Source organism: Exserohilum turcica, assembly GCF_000359705.1.
Source record: "Exserohilum turcica Et28A unplaced genomic scaffold SETTUscaffold_2, whole genome shotgun sequence".
Taxonomy (NCBI): domain Eukaryota; kingdom Fungi; phylum Ascomycota; class Dothideomycetes; order Pleosporales; family Pleosporaceae; genus Exserohilum; species Exserohilum turcicum.
In genome coordinates this window covers 3,481,287-3,505,496 of record NW_007360025.1, presented here as the reverse complement: position 1 = coordinate 3,505,496, position 24,210 = coordinate 3,481,287, and the positions used below count along the sequence as shown (strand labels likewise).

The 24,210-nt window shown below is 48.9% G+C and overlaps 7 protein-coding genes across 7 annotated transcripts; 4 read left to right on the top strand and 3 right to left on the bottom strand.

Moving 5' to 3' along the window:
* The first annotated feature begins 3,517 nt into the window (after positions 1-3,517).
* SETTUDRAFT_163409 (uncharacterized protein) lies at positions 3,518-5,240 on the top strand. Its single transcript, XM_008027689.1, has one exon. It carries the CDS (start codon positions 3,731-3,733, stop codon positions 5,018-5,020), a length of 1,290 nt encoding a protein of 429 aa, XP_008025880.1. The 5' UTR covers positions 3,518-3,730; the 3' UTR covers positions 5,021-5,240.
* A 962-nt stretch (positions 5,241-6,202) lies between these two features.
* SETTUDRAFT_20013 (uncharacterized protein) lies at positions 6,203-6,617 on the bottom strand (the record flags this gene model as incomplete). The annotated part of the gene is made up of 2 exons (XM_008026795.1): positions 6,203-6,308; positions 6,499-6,617. 2 exons carry the CDS (start codon positions 6,615-6,617, stop codon positions 6,203-6,205), a joined length of 225 nt encoding a protein of 74 aa, XP_008024986.1.
* A 4,096-nt stretch (positions 6,618-10,713) lies between these two features.
* Positions 10,714-11,370, top strand: SETTUDRAFT_31748 (uncharacterized protein; the record flags this gene model as incomplete). Its single annotated transcript, XM_008026904.1, has 2 exons — positions 10,714-10,770; positions 10,798-11,370. The coding sequence occupies 2 exons, from the start codon at positions 10,714-10,716 to the stop codon at positions 11,368-11,370; spliced, it is 630 nt and encodes a 209-aa protein (XP_008025095.1).
* A 1,339-nt stretch (positions 11,371-12,709) lies between these two features.
* On the bottom strand, positions 12,710-13,442 carry SETTUDRAFT_163408 (uncharacterized protein). The gene is made up of 2 exons (XM_008027688.1): positions 13,192-13,442; positions 12,710-13,138 (listed from the first exon to the last, which is right to left on the bottom strand). The coding sequence occupies exons 1-2, from the start codon at positions 13,367-13,369 to the stop codon at positions 13,035-13,037; spliced, it is 282 nt and encodes a 93-aa protein (XP_008025879.1). The 5' UTR covers positions 13,370-13,442; the 3' UTR covers positions 12,710-13,034.
* A 1,943-nt stretch (positions 13,443-15,385) lies between these two features.
* On the top strand, positions 15,386-17,086 carry SETTUDRAFT_20012 (uncharacterized protein; the record flags this gene model as incomplete). Its single annotated transcript, XM_008026794.1, has 4 exons — positions 15,386-15,692; positions 15,752-15,913; positions 16,030-16,757; positions 16,808-17,086. 4 exons carry the CDS (start codon positions 15,386-15,388, stop codon positions 17,084-17,086), a joined length of 1,476 nt encoding a protein of 491 aa, XP_008024985.1.
* Positions 17,087-17,537: 451 nt separating this feature from the next.
* On the bottom strand, positions 17,538-19,937 carry SETTUDRAFT_20011 (uncharacterized protein; the record flags this gene model as incomplete). The annotated part of the gene is made up of 3 exons (XM_008026793.1): positions 17,538-19,052; positions 19,106-19,489; positions 19,545-19,937. 3 exons carry the CDS (start codon positions 19,935-19,937, stop codon positions 17,538-17,540), a joined length of 2,292 nt encoding a protein of 763 aa, XP_008024984.1.
* Positions 19,938-23,452: 3,515 nt separating this feature from the next.
* SETTUDRAFT_31745 (uncharacterized protein) lies at positions 23,453-23,863 on the top strand (the record flags this gene model as incomplete). Its single annotated transcript, XM_008026903.1, has 1 exon — positions 23,453-23,863. One exon carries the CDS (start codon positions 23,453-23,455, stop codon positions 23,861-23,863), a length of 411 nt encoding a protein of 136 aa, XP_008025094.1.
* Positions 23,864-24,210: the final 347 nt, after the last annotated feature.

The following is a 24,210-nucleotide window of genomic DNA, read 5'->3' as shown; positions in this document are numbered from 1 at the left end:
AGCCGCTGCAGGTAGATGGAGAAGATGAATGGGAAGTAGAAGAAATTGTAGCAGAGGAGGTACGCCGTCGTGGGAGAGGGCATAAGCTATACTACGAGGTGAAGTGGAAAGGTTTCCACCAAACGACGCTCGAACCAGCAGAACTACTAGAGGACGTTGAGGCAGTGGACCGATGGGAAGCATTCACGGAGGCTGCGCGAGACAGCGAGGGCCGCCTCCCAGAGGGGTTTCGAAGAGGCGACGCAGTACCACCCTAAGGAGGGGGGTATTGTAACGGGCTGAACGCCCTTTGGATAGCTCCTCGATGGAATCTTGGTCAAGCAGCAGACGCCAGGTCTTACTCTGCAACCCGGCATCTGTGCGAGGCCTGAGCGGCGCCTAGACGACGCGCTCAGACACTTGGTGCAACCTTTCTCCGACAAGTAAATAAACACCACGCAAGTAGACTCTATAGCTCTCTATCGAATACAACCTCTTGTATACCTCGCGATTGCTCCCCGGAGCGCAGCCCCTTACAATAATATAACACTAAACTTTTTTATAGCTACTTCAGATAAAAGTTATTCTTTAAAATCTTATAAATTAACTAACGTGTTTTACAAGCGAGCGCCGCGTACAAGCGAGCGCCGCACCCCACCAAACCTGCGCACCTCTATAAGCCTGTAGTTCCACCACAATATAGTTGTTTTACTGTATATTAATATAATAGATTAAGCAGTACCTAGAGTATCTTTCTTGCACGTACGCGAGTTGTGGCCAGTTTCTCTACACCTACTGCAGCGCGCCAAAGCCTGGCGGCTGACACCTGATCGCTCTCCTCCCTGACGCTCTTCATGAGCAATCTGCTAATCAGCCTCACGCTGAGCAAGTAGATCCTCTCTAGCTCCCTTTGTTAGCACTCCATGCTTCTGTATCCGCTTCCTTTTACGCTGCCTACGCTTTGTTGCTGCCTTGTTAGCCCTCTTAAGGCTGGCGATCCGATCGCGCATTAGCTCAGCCGAGAGCATTATTCTCTCTGCCCCCTTCTTAAGCTGGCTAATCGCCGCAATAATTGACGCTAGTAACGAGCTCTTATGCCGCTGGACCCGATCACGTATTAGCGTTGATTGGGCTTCAAGCTCGCGTACGTTGCTTGGGGTACGAGCCTGCTAGACGGCCTCTGCAAGAGCAGCTACTAGAGTAGGCGTACGTAGCTGTACGTCAAGCTTTGATAGAACAGTGTCTGGCTAGAAAGGAACAAGGCCTGCGCCTTGAAAGGCTAAGCAGATATTGGCTGCCGTGAAGGATCGATCGAAGGCTACCTTGAACGCTGGCAGAAACTCAAGCTTGGTGATATGGTTGATGTGGTTGCGTATCAGGCTCTCCACCTCACGGCTGTACGCGCGCTTTAATGGCGAGAAGCAGCTAACGTCAAGAGGCTGGAGTAGGTGAGATGAGTGAGGCGGCATACAGAGCGTATAGATATTGTTTGCCTTATAGAGCTCTTGGAACTCAAGTGACTGGTGGCTCTCATAGCCGTCAAGAATAAGCAGCCGGCGTACCCTAACAACCTTGCCATCCGTATGCTTGACAAAGTGCTTTAGCTACTCAACTCCTAGCTCATTAGTCGTCCAGCCGTTGTCGCTAACTGCGATCGCCCAGTCGCGTGGGATCTCTGTCTCCTCATACCAGGCAGATAGGTGATGCTTGCTAGTAAAGATAAGGAACGGTAGGATAGACCAGCCAGCTGCATTAATCCCAGCGATAAACGTTACCCACTCTCGGCCACCTAGTTGAACAGCCTTTGGCCGGCCTCTTCTCCCTGACGCTGTAACGACTAGCTAAGTCGCGATCTTGCCTATCATAAAGCCCGCTTCGTCGAAGTTGTAGACGTCTTCGTCACAGATGCCGTACTTGGCCTTTGTCTTCTCCACAAGCTCAAACCAGCTCTTAATTAAGACTGGATCTTCACACAAGGCTCTCTGCCTATCGTACGCTTGATTAAAACGCGTTGTAAGACTGTCAGTACGCTTGACAAAGTTGCGCGGCCAGTGGACGCCAACCTGGCCAGCGCCGCGCGCAGCCAGCAGTCTATCAGCCATATCTCGCACAGCTGCATAGGTAGGCGAAAATCCACGTAGATCCAGATTAAGTACATGATCAATTATCACCTACTCTTCTAGCTTAGTAAGCTTCTTTAAGTTGGGCTAGCAATCGCGTCGGGCAGGCTTGCCGACGCGTCGGCGGCGGATTGTTCGTTCTAACACGTTATAGATAGCAGCAGCACTGCGATTACTCTATATCTAACCAGATTTAATAGAGGATATAGCAAGCTAGATATCTGCTTCATTTAAAGCTAACTAACTAGCGTTGCGTTGAGCCATTATGTATTAAGATGAGAGAGGTGCACAAAGTTGGTGGGGTGCGGCGCTCGCTTGTACGCGGCGCTCGCTTGTAAAACACGTTACTATAAGCGCTTTTTTAATTAAAGTTATAGTAGTAGAGTTATTACGCGTTAAAGTGGGTGGGTCTGTTTTAGGAAGGTGCAGATGGTGTTGCATCCGCTGAACAGTTGCACGCACTGACCACCTACAGTAAGCCATTCAACGTCTGCTTGGTCAAGGCATATTTATCTCTGGGCGTTACAAGACTACCGCCTGTTGGCATCCTCCTGTAAATGCACTGCTGGTTGCCCGTACAAGCACTGTAACATCTAGCGCGAACGGCTGAGAGACGGGCCAAAGCCACTATTCATGTGAAAAAAAAGCTGCTGCCATGTATGCCGACGCATGCAGCACTTAGCTCACGAGAGCTGCGTCGTCAAGGCACCGAGGTAGGATTCCAAGGTGGCATCATGAACCGAGTGCCTGTCGGCGCCAGCAATCTTGGTCGAATGACACCAGGCTTTGAAGCCCTAAGGATAGTAAGTGACGTGTTCCACGGGCGAGCGACGCACCCTACTTACATACTATATTCGCGCACCTCTCCCATGCCAACGTACGACAGATGCACGCTGCGCCACTCTATTAGCGTTCGACAAATGACATGTCCAGCTTCCCATCTCCCAGTCAATTCTAACGAGATACAAGGTAATCGCTAGCCTGCTACTAATAAGTATCGACAAACCAGCCATGCACCGTTGGCGTGCTAGTGTCCCTACCTATGCGGCACGACTGCTGCCCTGACTTGACGAGGCTAGCTCGGCCAATCTCTACAGTAAGTACTCAGCTTTTCAAGGCACACACCTTCTTCCCCATCACTAGATGCCATCCTATCTCAGCTAGAGGTGCAGCTGCGTGCATCTGCTCGCAGCATCGGCTTCTGGTGCGTATAACACGTTGAGCATTTGGTTTACTTGCAGCACTTACTTACAGGGACCCGGTTTCGCTTAGTACAGTCTAGCTCTCACTCGACTCAGCCTTGACAAGGATACTGCCCATTATCTCGAGTGGCAGTCAGCTCACCAGTACTGCGCCCTGATTTGATACCACTGCACCAAGTGTAAGCCAAATGCTTGGTTTCTTATGCAAACCGGAAGCCGATGCTGCAAGTCTACGAGGCCGCTCCCCCCAGACCCAACACAGCCCTGGTCTCAGGCTCGACTCTCCAGTGTCAGCCCCACAGTCGAGCACGACGACCCCGTACATACAGCTCGTGTTTCTTTTAATTCTGGAGATGAACCATCATTCCCGATACTCCGGCTTATTACTCCATCCCTTTCTCACCAAAGAAGTCAGGACATCTACTCATCATGGCTGCATCGCCTCAAAGTCCATCACCATCTACTACTGTCCTCTGCCGCTATACCCCTGCACCTGAACGGTTCCGGTTGCGCAACAGCTGCAATAGCTGCGCATCATCCAAGTTGAAATGCCCCCGGGAAAAGCCGATATGCTCTCGCTGTGCGCAGCGCCGTCTCACCTGCAAATATCTTCCAGCAAAGCCAAGAGGGAAAAAGGCCAACGGACCGTCGATTGGCAGCGAACCCCGATCTAGCCAGCCCAGACATGCCTGCACCTGTCTACAGGCCCAAGTCGAGTCGGCTGTTCCCTCATCTTCGAATACTGAGGGATCCTCCTGTACAATAATTTCCAACTCTTCGAGCTTCATACATGATCTTTTCCCCTCACCGGACGACGTCTCATCTTCTGCCTCTGGTACCACGCAAATCGACTTTGGCGACTATTTTCCCACACCCGTATCCGACAGAACCGACATGGACATGCTTAGGGAAGCCCATAACTTTTCCACGAGCATCAATGGCAGCAGCATGGGCTCCGACGAGCGTTTTGATACCTTCCCACCCTTTAGTGATGCAATTTCCGAGCTCTTTACTGTCTCCATCCCTAACCCTACGCCTGAGACTTCGATGCAGTTTGGCATGGAACCAGCACAGAGTTACCAGGCGGTTGGTCCCAACGACTCGCCGCATTCTTGCTTGAATCGGGCTCTCAGATCCCTCGAGCAAATCTCCTCGATATCCTATCAGGAGGAAGCTGCTGCAAGCACGACCGTCGGAGCCATTGTCACTGAGAGCAAGGCTGCCATCCAAACCATTCAGACGACGCTCACATGTACTTGCTCGCAGGACGGGTACTCGCTTGTTATCATCGCGTTTGTCGTACTGAAAGTGTTGGACTTGTACGCTGCTGCGGCACGACATGGGCCAAGCTTCCACCATGACCGAGGCCCTGAGTCGCGCTCGCCGTCAGTATCTGACCATGTCCTCCCAAATACGGCTACCATCGGGAACTACTGCCTTGAAGGCGCAGACTCGGCACGCATGGCGGCGCAGCTCGTGCTGAACGAGCTCCACCTCGTTCGACGTGTTGTGGGAAAGCTTTCCTCGGCATTGAAGAAGCAAGCAGCTACAGGTGAGGGACAGGCCGAGGTAAGCACGCAGGACACTTTGAGCTCAGATGTGGTCAACGAGCGCGCATTGCCGTTTTCACTAGCAACATACGATGATCTAGCCATCGATTTAGTAAAACGCTGTAAGACACTTTCCCTGGGTATCATAAACCAACTAAGAGAGCTCTGACCAGCTTGCCTGTGATCAGGTCGGCTGGGGTTGGTTGTGGCACCAGTTGTCAATTGCATTGCATCTGGGAGACTGGGCTTCAATATAAAAGCAGATTGCCTGGTAGCCGACTCACCTGCAGTAGGCCTGTCACCAGTTAGAACTAGCCAGGCTAGTAACGGGTCACTACCAATGCCACTGAAGGGCGGTTAGATAAGATCAGTGGCTCCACGCGAGACGATTTAGACTTTTTGCTTCATATAGCCTAGGCGGCTGTCTTCTCGTCGGGCTGTCACCATGTCCGATGGCTACCTACAAAAAAAAAGGCCATCGATATTTCTGCTACATATTCCAATTGATGTAGTTCCAAAATTGAACCAAGGTATGCGTGATGCCAGTATGTCTACATTCCCATTCCCGGCTCGCTGGATCTTCGGTAAATATTCCATTCTTCGTTGTTTCGTGTAATTCCATCCACCTTCCTCTCTGTAGTGTCAAAACAACATCTATGCTCGTTGTTGTATCTTTGCTCCAAACATTCAATTACTTAATAACCCTCATCAGAAGCTAGAATAATTTCGCATCCTTGGCTCGGCATTGGTATCTATGCATACATTAAGGTTCCTGGGAATAAACTCTTCAGCGTGGAGTTCAAGTAGTCTTTATCGAACAAGGCGATTCACCAAACGTTTATCCTTATCTCATGTCTTCATTGACATCACTATCCGATCGAACACACCCTGCACCCAACACACAAAATACGGCATACTATGTGCATGAACACATATCAGCCTTCTGAAACGTGCCCATCTGCGCCATAATCATTCCAACGATAGGAAGAAGCGACCATATGAGATATAACCAAGTCCACCTCACCACCGATTCCCTCACCCGCGACAGCTCCACCCTGGCAGGCTGTGCTTCCAGCCAAAAAAAAAGCTCATTATTCATGTTCAGCATGAGAATCCGGGTAAATGGAGCAATGATGATTGTCGTCACGCCCGCGATTGCAAAAAAGCCGCCAGGGAATCCGCGCGCTAGCATTGCTGTGAGTAATGAATCCATTCAGAATACCCGTGCCGAAGGCCATGGCTGGCATAATGTAATGCCGGTAATGATACAGGCGCGCCCATTGAGTCTGGAGATGCGGGCCTCCACTCGCTGTGCCCTGGATGACGGGGACGCTTACGAAGCAGCTCGACATCATGGCTGAATAACCTCGGCCGTTCCGGGAATAGGAATGCGCTCCAATGTGTCGTTGTAGCGACCCATGTGAAAGGCGACCCACATGCGACTGGCTTCTTGATAGCTGAAGTCAAGTGAGACAGACATCTTTTCCCAACCTTCTAGCGACAGCGAATCGAGTTGTTCGACGAGGGGTTTATTCTTACTGGTTTGTGCAGTTGGTCGCGGCCGAGGCCTTGATCTCAGCGTTGATTTTCTCTTGCTAGTCTGGATGGTGGGCAACAATGTTCAGCACGGAGCCAGAGATGACTGACGTGTTTGCGGCGGTAATGAAGAGCACGTTAACAAGAAAAGTGGTGATGTAGTCCTTGCTTTCGCCACGGTCGATCAAGTATTGCAAGGCGTCGTCGACGCGGGGAGCTCCAGATGCCATCCATTTATCCACGATAGGCTTGACGATTCTCGTTAAACCCCACCGGCCATAGCGGCGTTTCCAACACCCGAGACTAAAGTAAGACAACCGTGGGAAAGCCAAAAGATAGAGGGTGTTGGTGAACTGGAGAATCGGAATGTAGGTTAAAAGGGCTTGTAGCAATTCGTCGTCTTCCGCTATCTCGTTGGGAACTACTATACGGGTGCCCTGAATGGTTGCGAGGCCGAAGAAAGCTTTTTAGGGTCTTATAATGTTGGATGGACCATTTACCATACCCTCAAAAACCCGACGAGTGTCCCTTGTCACAAGAGGAAGCCGCTGAGCGAGTAACCCCGATTGCTGCAACTCAACAAGGCGCCGTTGGGCGTAGGTAAGTCCTACCACTGGAGCCGGTACCTTTCCAGATATCACGAATGGCATTTGACCGTCCGTTGATAAAGTCTGGCCCGTGGCCGATAAGCGTGGTTCTTTTGATCTGGTGAGTCTGCGATCCTCTAAATGCATCTTCCGGGCGGCCTCGCCGGAAACCCCAACAACGTGATTCTTGCCGAGCTAGAAACCGAAGTTACCCGTCTTTGATATGGCTTCAAACCTCTTCCGCAATCCCTAGGTGTTGTAGTCAATAAATGGGTGTTATGGGAAAGCATAGATGTGCGGCAGAGCTGGCTAACATCTTTTTTGCACAATACCCTGGCTTTACTCCACTTTTTGCGCCCTTGATGAAGAATTGCTGGTACAACTAGACGTAATCTGTTCAACATTTGCCTAGTGGTCCCAACTTTGCGTCTTCGACAATCAGACGTTTGACTACGAACACTCGCTAGCACAACTGCTTCGTTCCGACAAATAAATTCTGCTGTTTAGAAGGAACTTGTCCGCTTTCCGTTACACGCTCGCGATCCGACTCCAAAATTCGGGGTGTATTGCTGATCTGTGGGAGAGGAAGCGAGATGACTGTGTCAGCGCAGTATTGGAGCAGGTACTCTGCTTACTTCACACTTTCCCAACTTTCATATGATAGCTACCATGCTCAACTCCAAAACAAAGTCTCTGCTAATCACCAGTAGGTGAAATTCCGAAGAGGGCTTTTCTGATCCGACTAGTCAAGGTAGCAATCTACTAGCTTCTGCACTGGGGCCTTTGCAGCCCCCGCAATCATTTCTTCGCAAGACTTTACCCAATTGATCCCAGCAGCTATGCATGCGATAATGGTTGCTTTGCATACCGGCTTGATATCTGCATATGAGTCTCTGTCGGTAGATGGTAATATCTTCTCGTTCCGAGATTGCCTCCTTGCTTGAACGATTAAACGCCCAAAATATAAGTTTTGTAGCACACGGACCATTATTCAAGAAAGCATGTCTCCAGATAATAACATCTTTAGCCGATGCCATCATCTTCGCGCGCATACATCAAAGCTTTGTTAACAATCGGTTTCGCAATCGGTCGACATCCCCATGTCTTAACTGCATTGAGGCGTGACAATGCCGTCTCTAAATTCGACACGATCATGCTCCCTATCCGCAGTCCTTACCACTCTCCACACCTGCTGTCCGAGGAGGACGTCAATACCATTGTACAAAAGGCTCAGACTTGGGCGCAGGTACAGCCCAAACCGTCCATCCTATTGCTGCCTTGCGGCACTGGCAATTTCATCTGCATGAAAAGATTGCAGGCCATGCTAAAATACGCTATCCACGACGTGTTAATTCGCTTCATGGTCATCGAGGCTATCACTAGCCCCGGCATAGCTCTGAGGGCAAGTCCGCCCAAAGACATAGTTCTTATACCTATTGCTACGGGCTCAGACAGAACGACACGGTATCGGCTCAAGTTTGCTCTTGTAAACGTGTGCCCGTCGATTTTTCCTTGGCTTCACAAGCAATCAATGTACCCGCAGTCATCGTAGCGAACCAACCCAATAATGCTATACTTGGTATGTCCGCAAGGTTCACAGAAGCATCAAGTACGGAGGTACTATGGGGGTTGTTCGAAAATGAGGTCAGCATGTGTCGTGAAGTGCTGAAGTTAGCATGGAATCATGAAATCTATATTAATAACGAGGGGAAAATAGATACGTGCAAGGTGGGTTGTGGCTACCAGCTTGAAGCTCACAACCAGGCGCTGTAGATAGACCTAGCCTAACGTCTTGCTCTAAGGACGGCATATAAGGCGATAGAAGACGCTAGTATCATTGTAGGCCTAACCCCCTCTACTTATGAGTATTAGGTTGGCCTTGTTTACTAAATAATGTGCAACAACTAGTATAAGTTAAATAGCTGGTAAGGTGTCGACGGTAACCGGATTTCTGGCAGTAATGAAGTGTTTGTACCTAGAAGCATTGATGACTTCTTATAGTTGTTAGGACCCAGCTTTCCTGTCGATATAAATTATTCTTCGAGCTGTGTAGCTGTTTGACTTGCTTGTAATCTACTGTAGAAGAGAAACGTCGATACCGCAATTGCTAGTAAGACTACCGTGCTTACGAATCTCTATATGACATCTAGGCTAAACAAAGGCTATTTTCTTCTACAATAGGCAATTTTAGCCTGTGCAAAAAATCTTCTAGGTTTTTTTGTAGGCGATAAAGAGAGTTGCGATAGTGCGGAAGCGTCTCAAAGATGCTCTCGAGGACGGTGATCTGATGCATGGTGTTGTTGGGAGCGCATTTACTAACCATTCTGCAAAAGCGGAATCTATCACCCGTCCCCATGTTGGCGCCTAGAAAGTCGTTTCCGAGCGTGTGCTGCGAAATTCGGGAACAAACGCATATGACGTGGGTTATATTGAGATGCATGGTACAGGCAGTCAAGCAGGGGATGGCCGGGAGATGAACTTGGTCTGTGACGTTCTTGCACCGAGGGACAAACCCCACAAACGACCTGCGGATCACCCACTTCGCCTTAGAGCCTTGGAATCCAATAATGGTCACAGAAGATCCATCTCCAGTGTAAGCGCTATAATCAAGGCGAACGTTCCCGCCACACTGCGGCATCAAAAACTCGCATCAAATCGAGCTTTCCTGCGGACCTTGCAGCACGCAATATTCACATCGATCTCGAGTCAACCGCTTCACCGCGCTCTTATGAACAGCCAAAGAAGGCACCCATTATAAACTTCAGCACAGTAGGCGGAAATACCTTCATCTTAATTAAGAGCACGTCACGGCGACTGTGAACCATGCGGACCATAGTAACACTAAGCCAATCTACCCCATAGCTGTCTCTGCAAGATGCGCCATATTAGTTAAAATTAATAGTCATACGCTATTCTTTTATCTCTTACTATTCTCCTTACCTCTTCAAATTGTCTAGTTTAGCAAATTCTACTAATTCATTTATTAATTTTACATTTTTCTCAGTTTACATCTCGATTGTACTAACACAATACTATTTTATAAAATAAATAGTAATAAGATAATATACTCTCTTAGAGTAAGATATATTGCAAGATGTACTACTCACTATGGTATAGATTTCTTATAAAAAAAATGAACCCTTTTATATACTGGAGAAGTATGGAAATATTTATTAATAATAATATAACTAACTAGTATTACTTAGGAAATTTTGTACAGACGGGATTTGTTGGCTTAGTAATAGAAATGTTATATAGACCCTAAACTTTATAGCTTTGTAATTTAGCAATAAATCTTACTAAAAGTAAAGTTTAGTCTATTCTATGTAGGTATTACGTGAGATGCCTGTTATGGAATTTGACTTTCTATCTTTACGGAACCTTGACTATTCTTAGTTTAGCTCGCATCATGTCTTTATTTTATCCATAGATAAATGACTTTTATCCTCTGCGGTGTGACTAAACCTAAACCCTCAATCCTAATAAGCAAACCTTATGGATCTTATAATAAGGGATGAGGCAACTGAATAGAGTTACCAAAGCACTCACAGATGCCCACTATATATGTTTCATCGATGCGTCCTAAAGCCATCCAACTTAGTATACAGGACGGTGTATTATTAACTGCCGCCCATGTTAACAGGCAGGCTGCATATCGAGTATGCAATAGCGCGAAGGTCTCTCGGCTCAATATTACAGATATTCGGAAATTGGGTTTGGGAAAGCGCATTAAGTTGACATGGATCTTGACCATATCGCATGCTTGGGTCAAACATGCCGTACCCGTGTTCGTCCAGTCAGTGCTGTCTTGTGCAATTTATAGTGGCGTCTTTGCCCGCTTTTTGCATCTTTTCCTCTTTCACCATCACCACAGTTTCAGATCCTCCAGCCAAAGGAATTTGACATGCATTACACGTTTAAACACATTTGGGGCACTCTTTTGCCCATATCCGTGGCAATAACGCACAGCGTAGCAGCAAGCCAAGTGCAAAACAGAAGTGTTGATCTACCCATTGCTGAACACATCATTCCTCTTCGTCGTCTATCTTCTTCTCAGCACTTTGGCCGTAGAGAAATCGCCTCAAGTAGTGATATCACTGTTGCAGGACACTCTACTAGTCTGCGTAATGTTCGCGACATTTTTGGGGTCGACGTCACGGTTGGAGATACAGTATTGACTCTGTTATTTGACACAGGGGCTCCATTTACATGGGTCCTTGGCCCAGGGTTTCAATGCGCAAGCAAAGACGGGACACAACTGTCAGTCCCCAAGGCTGGAAACTACTTCTCTGCGCACTACGCCAGACTAATCATTGTGCTCCCCTGCGATATAGGAAACCGAACCAATGCCCATATACTGCTTACGGCACCTCCAGTTTCTCAGGAGGCAAGATAGACGGCCCAATTCTGAACGTGACCTTTGGAGATGGGACCAATCCTTCAGGCCCACGAGGGTACGAGAAAGTCGGCTTGGCTGGAATTCATGTTCCTCGACAGCAGATAGCTATCTGCGACCATGTCATAGATGATCAGTGGCCATCGAAGCCGATAGGCGGTTCCATTGGTCTGTTACGCACTACTCGGCGTTGTTTTTTTGCGATGTACATCTTCATTTTCCTGACGCTGCACAGGGTTCTCATTTCCAAATACCGATACCCAAGAGATAGAGGGCAATTATTTCGTTGTCAGTATTCTCATGTCCTAATACGAGTAGTAAATTCACCGGGTTGACATCTTTCGCAGACACCGTGGATATTCACCGCTTATAACCAAGGCCTGATCAATCCGCCTATTTTTTCCTTTGCCCTAAATCCCTATCGCAAAGAGACCGGCGACTTTTCCAACAACGGAGTGCTAGCGATTGGGGGCCTACCACCCAATGTGCGAACTACTGGACCATGGGCAATTACGCCAGTGCTTAGTGACTTTAAAGATGGGGTAATACGATACTGGACCTTCGTCCCGGATGGCTTTACAATCAAATCAAAGCAGTTAGTATTTCCATAAACATTGCGTTATGGTTGCTTGCAAACTGACTGGTTGTGAAAAAAGTAATCCGCATGGCAAATTTGTGGCTTGGACCGTGCAAGCAGGATACATGCCTGGAGTCCGTCGAGTGCAAGTCGATTCAGCTACTTGGGGCATCATCCTTCCACAAGCATACGTCGAGAAGATCTATAAGTCGATTGATCCAGCACCATATGAAGTGAAGGACCTTGGTTGGGTGGCTGACTGCAATGTACGCGTGAATATTAAACGAAAGAAATGGTTACCGGGCGCTAATACAGCTTCCAGGCAAATTATGCAGGTGCGAGCATCCGGATTGGGGGTGTCGATATTTTCCTTAACCGTGCGACTGTTATAACTTCACAGTTTCAAGAACAGCTGCAACCGGGTCAATGTTTTCTTGGTGTAATCCCAGGCTCTTTCTTGCTTGGAAGCAATTTCCTGAGGAATGTCGTAGCGGTGCATGACATGACTAAAGGAAAGGAAAGAATGCTATTCAGGCAACGAGTTTTTGACAACTAAGATTTGAAGAAGGAGTTTGGGAAAATGGGAAAGAGCCTGCGACAGGCGCGTGTGCAGCGATAACTCAGTGTAGAACGACCGTCATGAGAATTTACCCGCGTCGAGCTGTCCGAGACCCCTTCAATCCTGCAATCATGTTGAAATATCAAAGTTAATAGATATTCATGTCAAGCTTTGTTTCCATTCTATTTCTTTATGATCTTGGTGGCAAGAATAGCTACATGTGTCTTTTCTTGTATTAGCATAAGTCAAATTCTTAGCTAATATGTTGGAAAATCATATGTACCAAACAATGAACATGGTAAAGAATGACCAGAAATATCAATATCTTTATAATAACTGGATTTGTTGTATGATTGATGAGCAGAGTGATCAAAATGACACTCTTTGAAGTAATAAACATAATATTAGCATCCGCGACCTTTCGAATGCTTGAATACTTCTTATCTCCACCGCGCGGCCATATGGTCGAGATTTGAGGTATGTTTCCCGAGTTATAGGTCATGAATGTTGGTAACCTCTTGCCCAAACCTATCGTGGACGACAGCAGAGTTGTCCTGATTTGCATTTCGGACTGAAACCACGGTAGTATTGGTCTATGTTGCAACACGGGGTTCTTCCATCGCTGCAATCAGCTATACCAGTCGTTAGGGCACTCTCTTGCAATGTTACAGGTTGCTTGACTTACCATATGGCGGCCAACAACTCAATGCATCATGTAGCTGTTGTGAGCCGTCGATTGGATGTTGTGAGCCCATATATTCAATGGCGTTTCGAGACTCATCGTCAATATTTTGTGACTCAATTGCCAAGATAGCCGTAATGGCGAAGACTGAAAATGTGGAAAAAATATGTTTGATATACATCGTTCGATGTAATTTTCTTCTGTGAGTGGTACTGAAACTTGATGCAACTGGTTTTAGTTGTCTTTTATACTATCCAAGGTCTTGAAAACTTAGCCCCAAAAGAGTAAAATCGTCCGGAAGGATCTCGTTACGTTATAAGACCTCAATTATGCAAGGTTAGTGCAATCACCAGATCAAAGCCATGTCGATTAAGTCTTGTGTGTGAATGTCAATGAAATGGATGCTCTAGTGCGCTTGTTCAGCTTAGGTATATCCAGCCTCTTTTTTCGCTAGCAGCTTATAGAGAAACAGACCGCTCTAGCCCTGGCGATCACTCCTAAATCGCATGAATGGCTTTTTCACGCGACAATGGACAAACCCTACATTCGATACGAGTTCGGACATGAGCGAGCCGCTAAAGGCAATGGATTTCATAGAGCTATTCCCATGCGCTAAATCAACAGTTGTCATTTCAACTTGTAGAGAATGCGGTTAATTGTTCGATAATAGGGTTAATAGGCTACTGCGTAGGAGATTATTACTTCTGCAAACCGAATCTTTACACCCATTTGCCTTGCTTTTTAGTGTTCATACGTACCGACCTTGCTGTTTCATGCCTTTGTCACGGGAACCTACACGAGCCACTAGAAATGATATTCAGCTGAAGGTGTTTGTACACCTATTGACGGTGGGCTGGTGGATAATGTGGCGCTCCAGTGGCTGGCTATGTACCCCGGTCTCTCGCTGCACCCCTCCTGGGCCGAAGCGAGCCAAAATCAGAGAACCAGCTCTGAGGCTGGCTGACTTGGTAAAAAGTCGTCGCTGCTTGGGGCAACATACGATTTGGTTGAACCCTATTGCTTCGAGTTCTTAACTCGTGCAAATGCAAGTATCTAGCTGCATTGCTATATATGTTTACCCCGTTTGATGATTGCATTATAAGGTAAAGACGCCTTCTAGCCCGCTAGCCTTACAAGAGACGGCTGACTCAACAATGTTTGCACTGCTGCTGCCGTTAATCCCAGTCAGTCTATGACTGAGAAACAGATGTCTGCAATCGCCAACTCTCAGCTCTCCTTTTGAAAAGTATATATTCTTCGATACGACTCTCCGAAGATGGCTACAGGATAGCAATACCTTCAAGTAGAGTTATATCCCCGACGCCCTGATCTATTTACCGCCCTACGCCGGAAAGCCCTGATAGATAGGGTATAGTACATTCGCATGTAATAATCTTATAATTAGAAGTATTTTCGTAGGTACAATCGAGCTTGCAAGTAGCTGAATCTCCGTTAGAAATCGACGTCATGCACTAAGTACTACAACCAGCTCCGTGGTCGGATACCTTGGCATCCCGAGGATACCTTGGCCACCCGAGTAATGCAGATTGAGCACGCGGAATCTCTCTAGGGCATCCGAAGACGTCGCTAGTGATCCTGACAGCGAAGACGTAAGTAATTGTGGACGGTCGAGGTGATTTCGTTGCGGCCTGATCAAGAGCTGCCATAACGAATGATGCAGTCGGATGGGGCTTGCCGCAGTCTCGCAAGCCCAAAACCTAACTTCCCGAGGAGTTAGTGACTTCTTTCGTTACTTGCTTGGTTGTTGGAGGAACAGCATGCCGCAACGTGCCCGCTTTCCAGAGGCCGGTGTACCGGAAAGCCACGTAAGCCGTGCGAGGAACCGAAGGAAACTCCGCACCAAGGAAACCCATCTTTCTAGAACAGCTGAGCCACAGCTTCGTAGAGATGGTCGGTGATGGGGAAACCACTGTGCGCTCCTTCCTCGGGCGTGTACACCGCTAAGTTGAGATGCACAGCTGATTAAGGGGTACTAACATACACGAGAGGGTCGGGAAAGCTTTGGTTGTCTGTTTGTAGAAGTATGAAGGCGTGTAAGTATGCAGTTGCCTCAGCCATACTACCGAGCGACAGGGTAGTGTCCCGCCGACCATGTTCCGCATAAGTATAACCCTAACCACTCTCTCGGCTCTTGTTGCCACCGTCACACGTCGCCAGCCCTCGAGGTCACTTCGCAATGGAGTCGCATCAAAGTCTGCAAGCTCTTCTTTCTAGCAAAAATGTTCCAACAATCTCCAACTCATCCTCCAACTGGGCCTCGCTGATCGATCCATACAACCGTCGTCTCAAATATACACCAGCTGCTGTCACGCTACCGACTACTGCGCAACATGTCTCCGACTCCATCTTATGTGCTGTGGCAGCAGGTGTGAAAGTGCAGGCGAGATCTGGGGGACATTCGTACGGCAGTTTCTCGCTCGGTGGACAGAACGGCAGTCTGGTAATAGACTTGCGGAATCTCAACACTGTCTCTCTAGACAAATGTTAGTCCCCGATTGATTTTCTTCCATCACCCCGATACTGCATCGCTAACAAGTTCAAGCGACGGGCATTGTGACAGTAGGCGGAGGTGCTCGACTTGGCAATCTTGGACTAGGGATATACAACCAGGGCCAGCGTGCGCTCCCGCACGGGACGTTCCCAGGTGTCGGAATCGGTGGGCACTATACCCATGGAGGCTTTGGATACTCATCTCGTCGTTGGGGTACGTGATTCGCTCCTGATAGCTCGCCCTTCAGCCCGTAGCAGGGGGCCGTGCTGTGTACTAACAGTGACACTCTTGTTCCTCATGACAATGTTACTAACCAGCGATCCCAATAGGTCTCGCGCTTGATACTATTGTAGCCATGGACGTTGTCTTGGCAGATGGCCGCTTTGTGCACGTCACGCCAACCAGCCATCCCGACCTGTGGTACGCTCTGCGAGGAGCTGCAGACAGCATAGGTATCATCACAACTTTCTATCTCCAGACACAGCCGGCGCCAGCTCAGGTTGTCAACTATTCGGCTAATTTCTCGTCGGCTCTGAAGTCAGCGGATGCGGCAGCGAATGTCATTCTCACCCTTCAAAATTTCGCCACCACCTCTCCATACATTGACCGGAACCTCACTGTTGAGGTCTACACCAGCGTTCTCGGAGAGTTTATCGTTCGTGGGTGGTACTTTGGGGATCTGGACTATTTCTCGAAGACTGTGTTTCCCGCTATGCTGAACGGAATGGCAACCCCGCCGGACAATACCACCGTAGAGGAGCAGGCCTGGCTGACGGCGCTGGAAGGTATTGCTGAGGGCGAGCCACTTGCTGAGCCACTCACCGGCTACAACAGGCGTGGGACATTCTACATCAAGTCTATCGTAACGAGAGAGGCCCAGCCGCTGACCAAGGCGGCCCTCACCAGCTACTACCAATACATCATCGACAAGGGTCTGACTGCTCAATTTTTCTGGAACACGTTCATCTCGCTCTATGGTGGCAAAGACAGCCAAATCAACAAGCCCGCAGCCGACTCTGCTGCGTACTCGCATCGAGACTCTCTTTGGGTTTTCCAAGTAAGTGTACAATGCCTTTTGATAACAAACTCCAGCTGACATGTTGCAAGAATATCGGCTCCAGCCCGAATCGTTTACCGCCCTTCTCCCCGGAGATAACCACTTTTGTCAATGGGCTGAATACAGCAATCACTGCTCCGCAGCCTGACGGCAACTTTCTCGCCTATCCAAACTATCTTGACCCAGCGCTTACACCGGCCGAGGCAGCCCACCTCTATTATGGACGTTCCACCTACAGCAAGCTTGTGAAAATTAAGTCCGACGTTGACCCAAACGATGTCTTTTGGAATCCACAGTCGATTGGAAACGCCGTTTTGTCAAAAGTTTAGATTGGCATCCCCGCTCTAGGGTCAAGTGTCAAAAGTGACAGGAAGCATCTCCTCTTTGATGACGTACAAGGCCCAATCAGGTCCAGCCTCTCATAGAACCAGCACTAGCAGGCTTTTCTTGGTACCCTCATTTCTGTTTTATACATTGCATCATAGTATATATATTATATTCCATACACATTATTGGAAGACGGTTCGATACCACTAAACGATGAAGGAAATAAATAAGTACAGTCGACATGTGAAAGGGTAGAAAAGTGAAGATCACTAGTACGGTGGGAATATTCCATGTTGACTGATCCTAGTAGCTTGAGGTGTGTAGATACTAGGGCTGCGCTGTACAAATAAACGATTATTCATTTTTGACTTAGACACAATAGATGGTCGAACGCTGTATAAATTATCAATCAATTTTTTTACTTGGTTGCAAATTATATACCATGCCAGATGCTCATGGCCACATGATGCCATCGCCCATCATCTTTGCCTTGCGCATATCTGTACGCACATCGAGAGGATAGTCCTGCAGCTTGAGTTCTCTCCTCCACTGCTTCATCCTCTTGCTCAGAGCCTCTTCTCTAGCACTCAATTCTCGCTTCGCCAGGGTATTGGTTGCACGTGTACCAAGATCACCAGCAATGCAGTGGTTCTTGCCACCCCAAGTTGTGTCCGCAGCCGCCTTCCAAATGGCGGTCATATCTACAGTCATCTGCTTAGTGTACAGTATACGGCAATCAGCTGGCTCGTAGACAAATTGCAGGGGCGTATTGGTCGCGTCGCCGTCGCGGATACCGTCGCGAAAGTTGACGTTAATTGCTGAGCCAATGGCTTGTCGATCAAAGGGAACAGAAGACCAATATTGGCCAAGCTCAGTGGCGTTGAGTTTCGCGGCATCCTGAGGAGTAGATGTTCCATTAATGACTGTATATTGAGCAAGAGCCTGGATATATGTCCATGGATAGTTGTTAGTACCCTTGACGCCGCCCACTGCCTGGGTGATGCCTTGACGAGAGCGACCACCAAGTGAGATATATTTAACACCAGCGCGCTGGCGCATAAGCTCGGAGAAAATGGTGCAAGTAGATGCGCAGTAGCCGTCGGTAATAACAACAATGTCCTCAGCGGCAAAGGGTTGTTCAGTATAGTTGGATAGAGGGCCGTGGCCATGGACATAGATACCGCCTGAATTCACGGTAATCAAGGGATCGTTGAAGTCCCAGCGGAAGAGATTAGTGACATTGTCACCTTTCATGTTATTACGCGGGCCAAACTTGTCTTTCCAGCTGGTAAAGTGGTTCTCTTCAAGGTTGAGATCAGTGCGATAGTTGAACGTTGAAGAGACAACGTCGCCCTGAAGATTGTACAACTGGCTGTTGGTTTCCGGTTCAACTGGCTCTCTCGACACACCATCAGAAAGTTTTGAGAAGACTTGACCAATTACATCAGTGGACTCGAAAGCACGGAATTGATCGCCGGCTGCATGGTCAATGCCGTGGGGAAAGAGGATCGAGTACAGGTCGTATCCAAGCAATATGGTACCACCGCCATTGGCTTGAACGTCAATGATGAGCTTCTTCTTTCCCGCCGCCTTGGCGGCAGTGATGAATTGTACAGCGGTGGCTTGGAATTGCTTTTGTGCATCGATGCCGACGAATGAAGGTACGGATAGCACAGCAACATCGGAGTACTCATCTTCCAGGAAATAGCCACCAATCAAGTTGTGGCTTTCACGAACAACTGGCGGGGGGTAACCGGGGGCGGGGATCTTTGGTACGGCAGATGAAGAGGCGCTTGGCGAAGGGGAGGAGCTAGTAGTCTGGGTGGGTGGGTTGCCAGTAAACCAAAGCTTGTAAAGGCTTTCGCCATCGGTGACACCGTCGAAGGGAATCAAGACTTTGGCGAAATTGGTGTATGTTTGGTTTGTTCCATTAGCAAACTGAAGCGCCGTGGTGGGGCCAGGGTAGATCTGCTACCGGTCAGCTTCACTCATGGGCGTTTGGTATGGACGCATTCACATACATAGCGACCTCTTCCAGAACCGGCAAAAGTGCCGATACCCGACCCGGTGGGGCCTAGCGATACAGTAGCGAGCTCGTAGAAAACGTTGTTGTAAAGAGCATCCCGGTCCTGGAGAGAGCCGTACTGGGCCCAGTTCTCGAGGTATTCCTGGGCGTCCTGGCCGTTGATGTGTGTGATGGGAGATGGAGCGAAGGTAGCGTTACCGAAAGATTCAGCCAGGACATCGGCGTAGACGTACGTCTTTGGTAGTTCCTTACCATCCGATGATACCGAAACGAGGGGTACAGGACGCGCAAAAGTGAAGACTGTTCCAATCACGTCGGGGATATAGACAAAATGGCCGTCGTGTGTGGATTGCAGAAGACGATAGAGCTCGAAGCCAAACTATGCAGTGCATAAGTAAGACTGTTGGTGTCAACTTGACATGGTGACGACATACCTCATACTCATTGGCATACGTATTGGCAACCACTTTGGCCCTTATAGTCGAGAGCTGGCCCCAGATATCGATGCCAGGCTGCACCTTCTCTGCGTATTCAGTGGGCGGATCCTTGAGCCAAACGGTATTGCTTTGCCATCGAAAGTAGGGTACGACGCCATCGACAAGGGCGAGGGCGGCGGACTGGTTGAATGGCACCGAAGTAAGGCAATCATAGGCCAATTGTGCAGAGACAGTGGGCGCAGCAGCCGTCTGGGCTGCAACGGAGCTCGCTACCTGGGCACATGGGCTCGTGGCAGTGTTTTGGCCCGCATGGAAAGACGAGACGGGCTTGGCTCGAGCGGTCGAGGCGACGAGGAGCAGGCCTGCAATGCTCTTGAAGAAGCGTGCCATTGTTGCCACTGGATGCGACATGCAGGTAGAAGCAAAGCAAGTGCGGGCTTGGCTTGACTTATACACTTTGGTGGTGTGGTCAAGTTGCACGATGGCGCCTCAGCAAGCCGCGCCGTTGTTGATAGAGGCGACATTATACATGGCTAGCTGCAGGCGGTTCCTCGACTCTGATTACCTGGTCCATGTACGATGAGGCGCCATTTTTGAGTGTGGCCAATGGCCATGGCTGCTGTGTGCAAGGTAGACGAGGGTTGGTGGGGATGTTTGAAGGACGAGTTGCTTAATAGGGCAGGCCAGGCATGATATGGGCTGCCCAAACAGGCAAAGATCAGACGTGCGCGGTAACGAGGCTGATGGGATTATTGCGCGATAAAAACAACCCTGATGAAGATTGCGCCGGGGCATGCGGTGAGATTTCAAGCTATAGTATGCCCATGGAAGAATATTGGGCCAGCTGAATACATACACGGTGCTGCAGACGATGAGAGGCAAGCTTGCGACGAGGCATCAAAGTGGCCAAGTACGAAGGAGCTCGTCTTGGTGTACTTGGTAGCAGGCAGAATTCTAGCCCGTACGTTTAATGCACATGTACACGATGCTACCAGATAGCGCCGCAGTATAGTAGGATAGGATAGCCATCTTAGGGAGGGAGAGAGAAGGAGGGAGAGAGAGAGAGAGAGAGAGAGCGATTACAATCAATCTAGGTGCATCTCCTCTTGCATAGGCTGGCTATGAGTAATAGGATTATAAAAGGACACGAGCAATTCCGAAGAGCGTGCTGGTTACTAGCAGAATACTCGTCACTAGGTGTGAAAACGAGCTCCGTCGTAGGCCGCGCACGGCCGCCAGACTAGGCAAAAAGAGGCAGGAGCCAAAATACAATGAAGGCGCGCACCATGTCCCCGCGGCATATTATCAAGTCGTGTCGCCATCAGGCTTAGGCGTATGTATGCCCATGAACAAGCCATAATATCAACAAACCTTACGTCTGCTCGATGCTCGGGTGCAAACGAATACCCATGTAGAGTGCGTAGCCAATGCCCAACATCTCTAGTTCAATATCTTCAACCTTGCTAGCGTCGGCCCAGCCCCCGACCAGAGACATGCCATTCACTCCAATCTTCACCACCGTGCTTTTGCCAAGAATGCATATCAGCGCCCGACAGCAATGGTTCCAACCACGGATAGCATGATGCGAACGGCAGCAGGCAAGTAGGAACGGCAACATTTTCGCCATGCCAGACTTCTTGCGCTTCATCGGCTGGTCCACTCGTAATTGAGCATGCGAGGTTCCTGTTACTGCCCACTGGTTGAATCTTGTTTCAGCCTCTCTTGTCTCTCCCTTCTCATTCTACCTCAGCTTTATAGTGGCAGCTTATGTATCTCGCTAACTGCCTGCACCCAGCTGCATTTGCGCATTATGTGAAGCGCATTTACGTCTCCTGGTTATTGCTTTCTAGTCCCTACTAAACACCACGTTGTCCGCTCACATGTCGATTTGGTGGCTACATGATTTCATTGGCGCCTTCCCTTGATAAGAGGCATCTTGGAAAGAGAATTACAACCAACAGACACCAGTTTACACCGAGACCCGCGAGCCGCTTTACCACCATTGTCCTTGCTATCTCCTCGTACCCAAAATGATGATTACAACAGCTTCAGAAAACGTTGCAGGGGTCGATTTTGGGACTACGTAAGAATGGCTTCATCATATAGCACTGGAAGAAGCTAAGTGCTCTGGATATTCTGGAGTTTCATGGGAAATTAACAGGATAACAAAGTCCACTAGATCAATGACTGGCCGAACCCCCGCGGGGATAGTATCAACAACAACACGTCGGCTGAAGATGTGGCCGCTGACCACTTGCGGCTGCTTTGGCAATATACCAGGCATCACATTGAGCGTCACAAAGGAGGTAATCGGGAGTTGGTTTATTCTTTGCGAGTGTGTAACCACATGGCTCTTGTTTTAGTAGTAAAGTTTACTAGAAATCACCTGCATTACAGATTTTGCACTCGATATCTTACACAACATTGGTACACCTACACTGAACGAGATGCAAGACATTCATGCTTAATTTAAGTAATAAAAACCAGGTTGGTAAGAGATTCCGCAGCAACTGCAATGATTACATTCCAACGCAGCAGCAGTACAAGAGTACCGTTTTAGATAAAGATTTATGGGTACCAAGAGCTTCACGTGTCCACCACCCTCTACAGAAATCGCGGAAGCTTAATGCAAGAGGCAGTTCACACACTAACATGTTGTATAACTATGGAATGTGCTAGGCGTTGTCATCCGCTGCCCGAACGCCCAATCGGTAAATTCGGAATGGATATGCTGCAAACAAGCCTCTCAAGACATGCGTCATAGTACATTGATACAGGCCAATCAATTCTATTATGCCGGTATAATCACCTAATTATATGCGTTGACTGATTGGAGGTAACTATACGAAACCAGCCGGCAAATAAAAAAAAAGGTGGCCACTCGCTGATGCCTCTTCGCAGCTGTCATTGATCATATGACCATATCGTTGACTCGTTACAGTTGCAACCGTACCAGGGCACCATTTTGACCAACACTGACCAAGCGATCCAGCTGAAAGACACACTCGAGCGCCGTCCAAGTACCGCCAAGTACCGCCAAGTACCCCAGATGTCAGGTGCACTACATACATAGCATCTGTGATTTACATGTAATCGACTCTACCACTACCTCTGATGGTATGCCATGGAGCCAACGCGAAGTGAATGGGCTTCGGCTGACACGACACCCTATCACGGGCTCTGCAAACCTCATCACGTGCAACCCAATACCGTGGTGACCGAACTGTGCAGCCCTTTGTCGGCTCCCCCGGTCCAACAAAGACGGTGTTTTGGAATGGCGCAGCGTGGGCCGCGACTCTGGTGCGCCTGTTCGCTGTCACGACACGCCTCTCGCATGGGCGCGAAGGAATGGGAATGTTATTTTCTCAGCCGTGGCTACGTGGCACTGGCCTTTGCCCATGGACGGCGCATGATTCGCCAGACGGTAGCGCCACTAACTTTGCCCAACTGACCAATTCTCGTGCCAACACCGGCATTTGCAAGAAGCGCTAACGCCTTGCCCTCGTACGTATGGACAGCGCTGCTCACATAGGTCACTGTCGAAGCTGGGCTGTACCCAGGGGCCGGATGACATTCTGGAAGGCGGTTTGCCGTAAGTACCAGTACCCTTTTCCCAATAAGTGACCCCGCATGTTCCAGCTACCTACAGCACTTTGCAATCCAGCATATCCCTTCTCTCGTTTTTTTTCCTCTCTCTCGCATCTGCCTTGCTGCAAGTTTCCTACGCTCGCCCATTTCACCTTCAGTCCTTCATTCGGAAGCAAAGCCATCCACGTCGACGAGATCGCCCGTCATTCCATTCATTCTAGTCTTACACTGTTTGCATTATCCTTGGATTAGACCATCGCCGCGCACTCGCTGGAAAGATACCCGGCCGAGTCTATCAAGGATTCAAAACACACACCATGGCGCCTACGCCTAGTACCTCAGACATTCCCCAAGCCCCACCAGCAGACCTTGCAAACATCAGCTCGCACAACGATGGCTTCAGTCCAGGCGCCATCATCGGCATCGTCATTGCCATTGTCTGTCTCCTCCTCGTCGTCCCTTTGATCGCTGTTTTACTCCGCCGCTACGAAAAATCACGTCTTCGCGAGACACCAAGGATCCCAGACAACAGCGATGCCAGTCTGAGAAGCATAGGCGAGAACCACAGCCTACAACGCATTCTGGTAACAAAAGAGTTATTACGCTCGAGCATAAGGATGGAAAGGATAGACTCAGGGCTAAGGAGGCCCGACGAGGTGTATGGTGGCGGGAGGGAGCGGGAAGAGTCCTGGAGTCATACAGATGTCCAGGGCGGCAGCTGGAAGTGAATGAATGTCATCCCTTGGGTCAGGCCACTTAAACTCACTGCCTCTAACCATTCGAAAATGATACGCATCCAGCGATCGTTGATCCACGGTCCGACGTGGTCAAGCCACCGAGGACCTCCCACCACGTGCGACAGTCGATCAACCGTACACTATTTTGTTCACACCGAGTTTGGTCATCACAAAGACCACTGTTAATAATCTTTCACGTCTTCGTTCATTCCCTTAGCGCTTGATACGAGTCAGAAGTAAAGGGCTGCCCGTTTTTGCAATTGGGTATATTTAATGTCGGTGGCGTGCGCTAAGCCCTCTGAATCGCGCCAAAATGTACTCAATGACGAGTGGTGGCA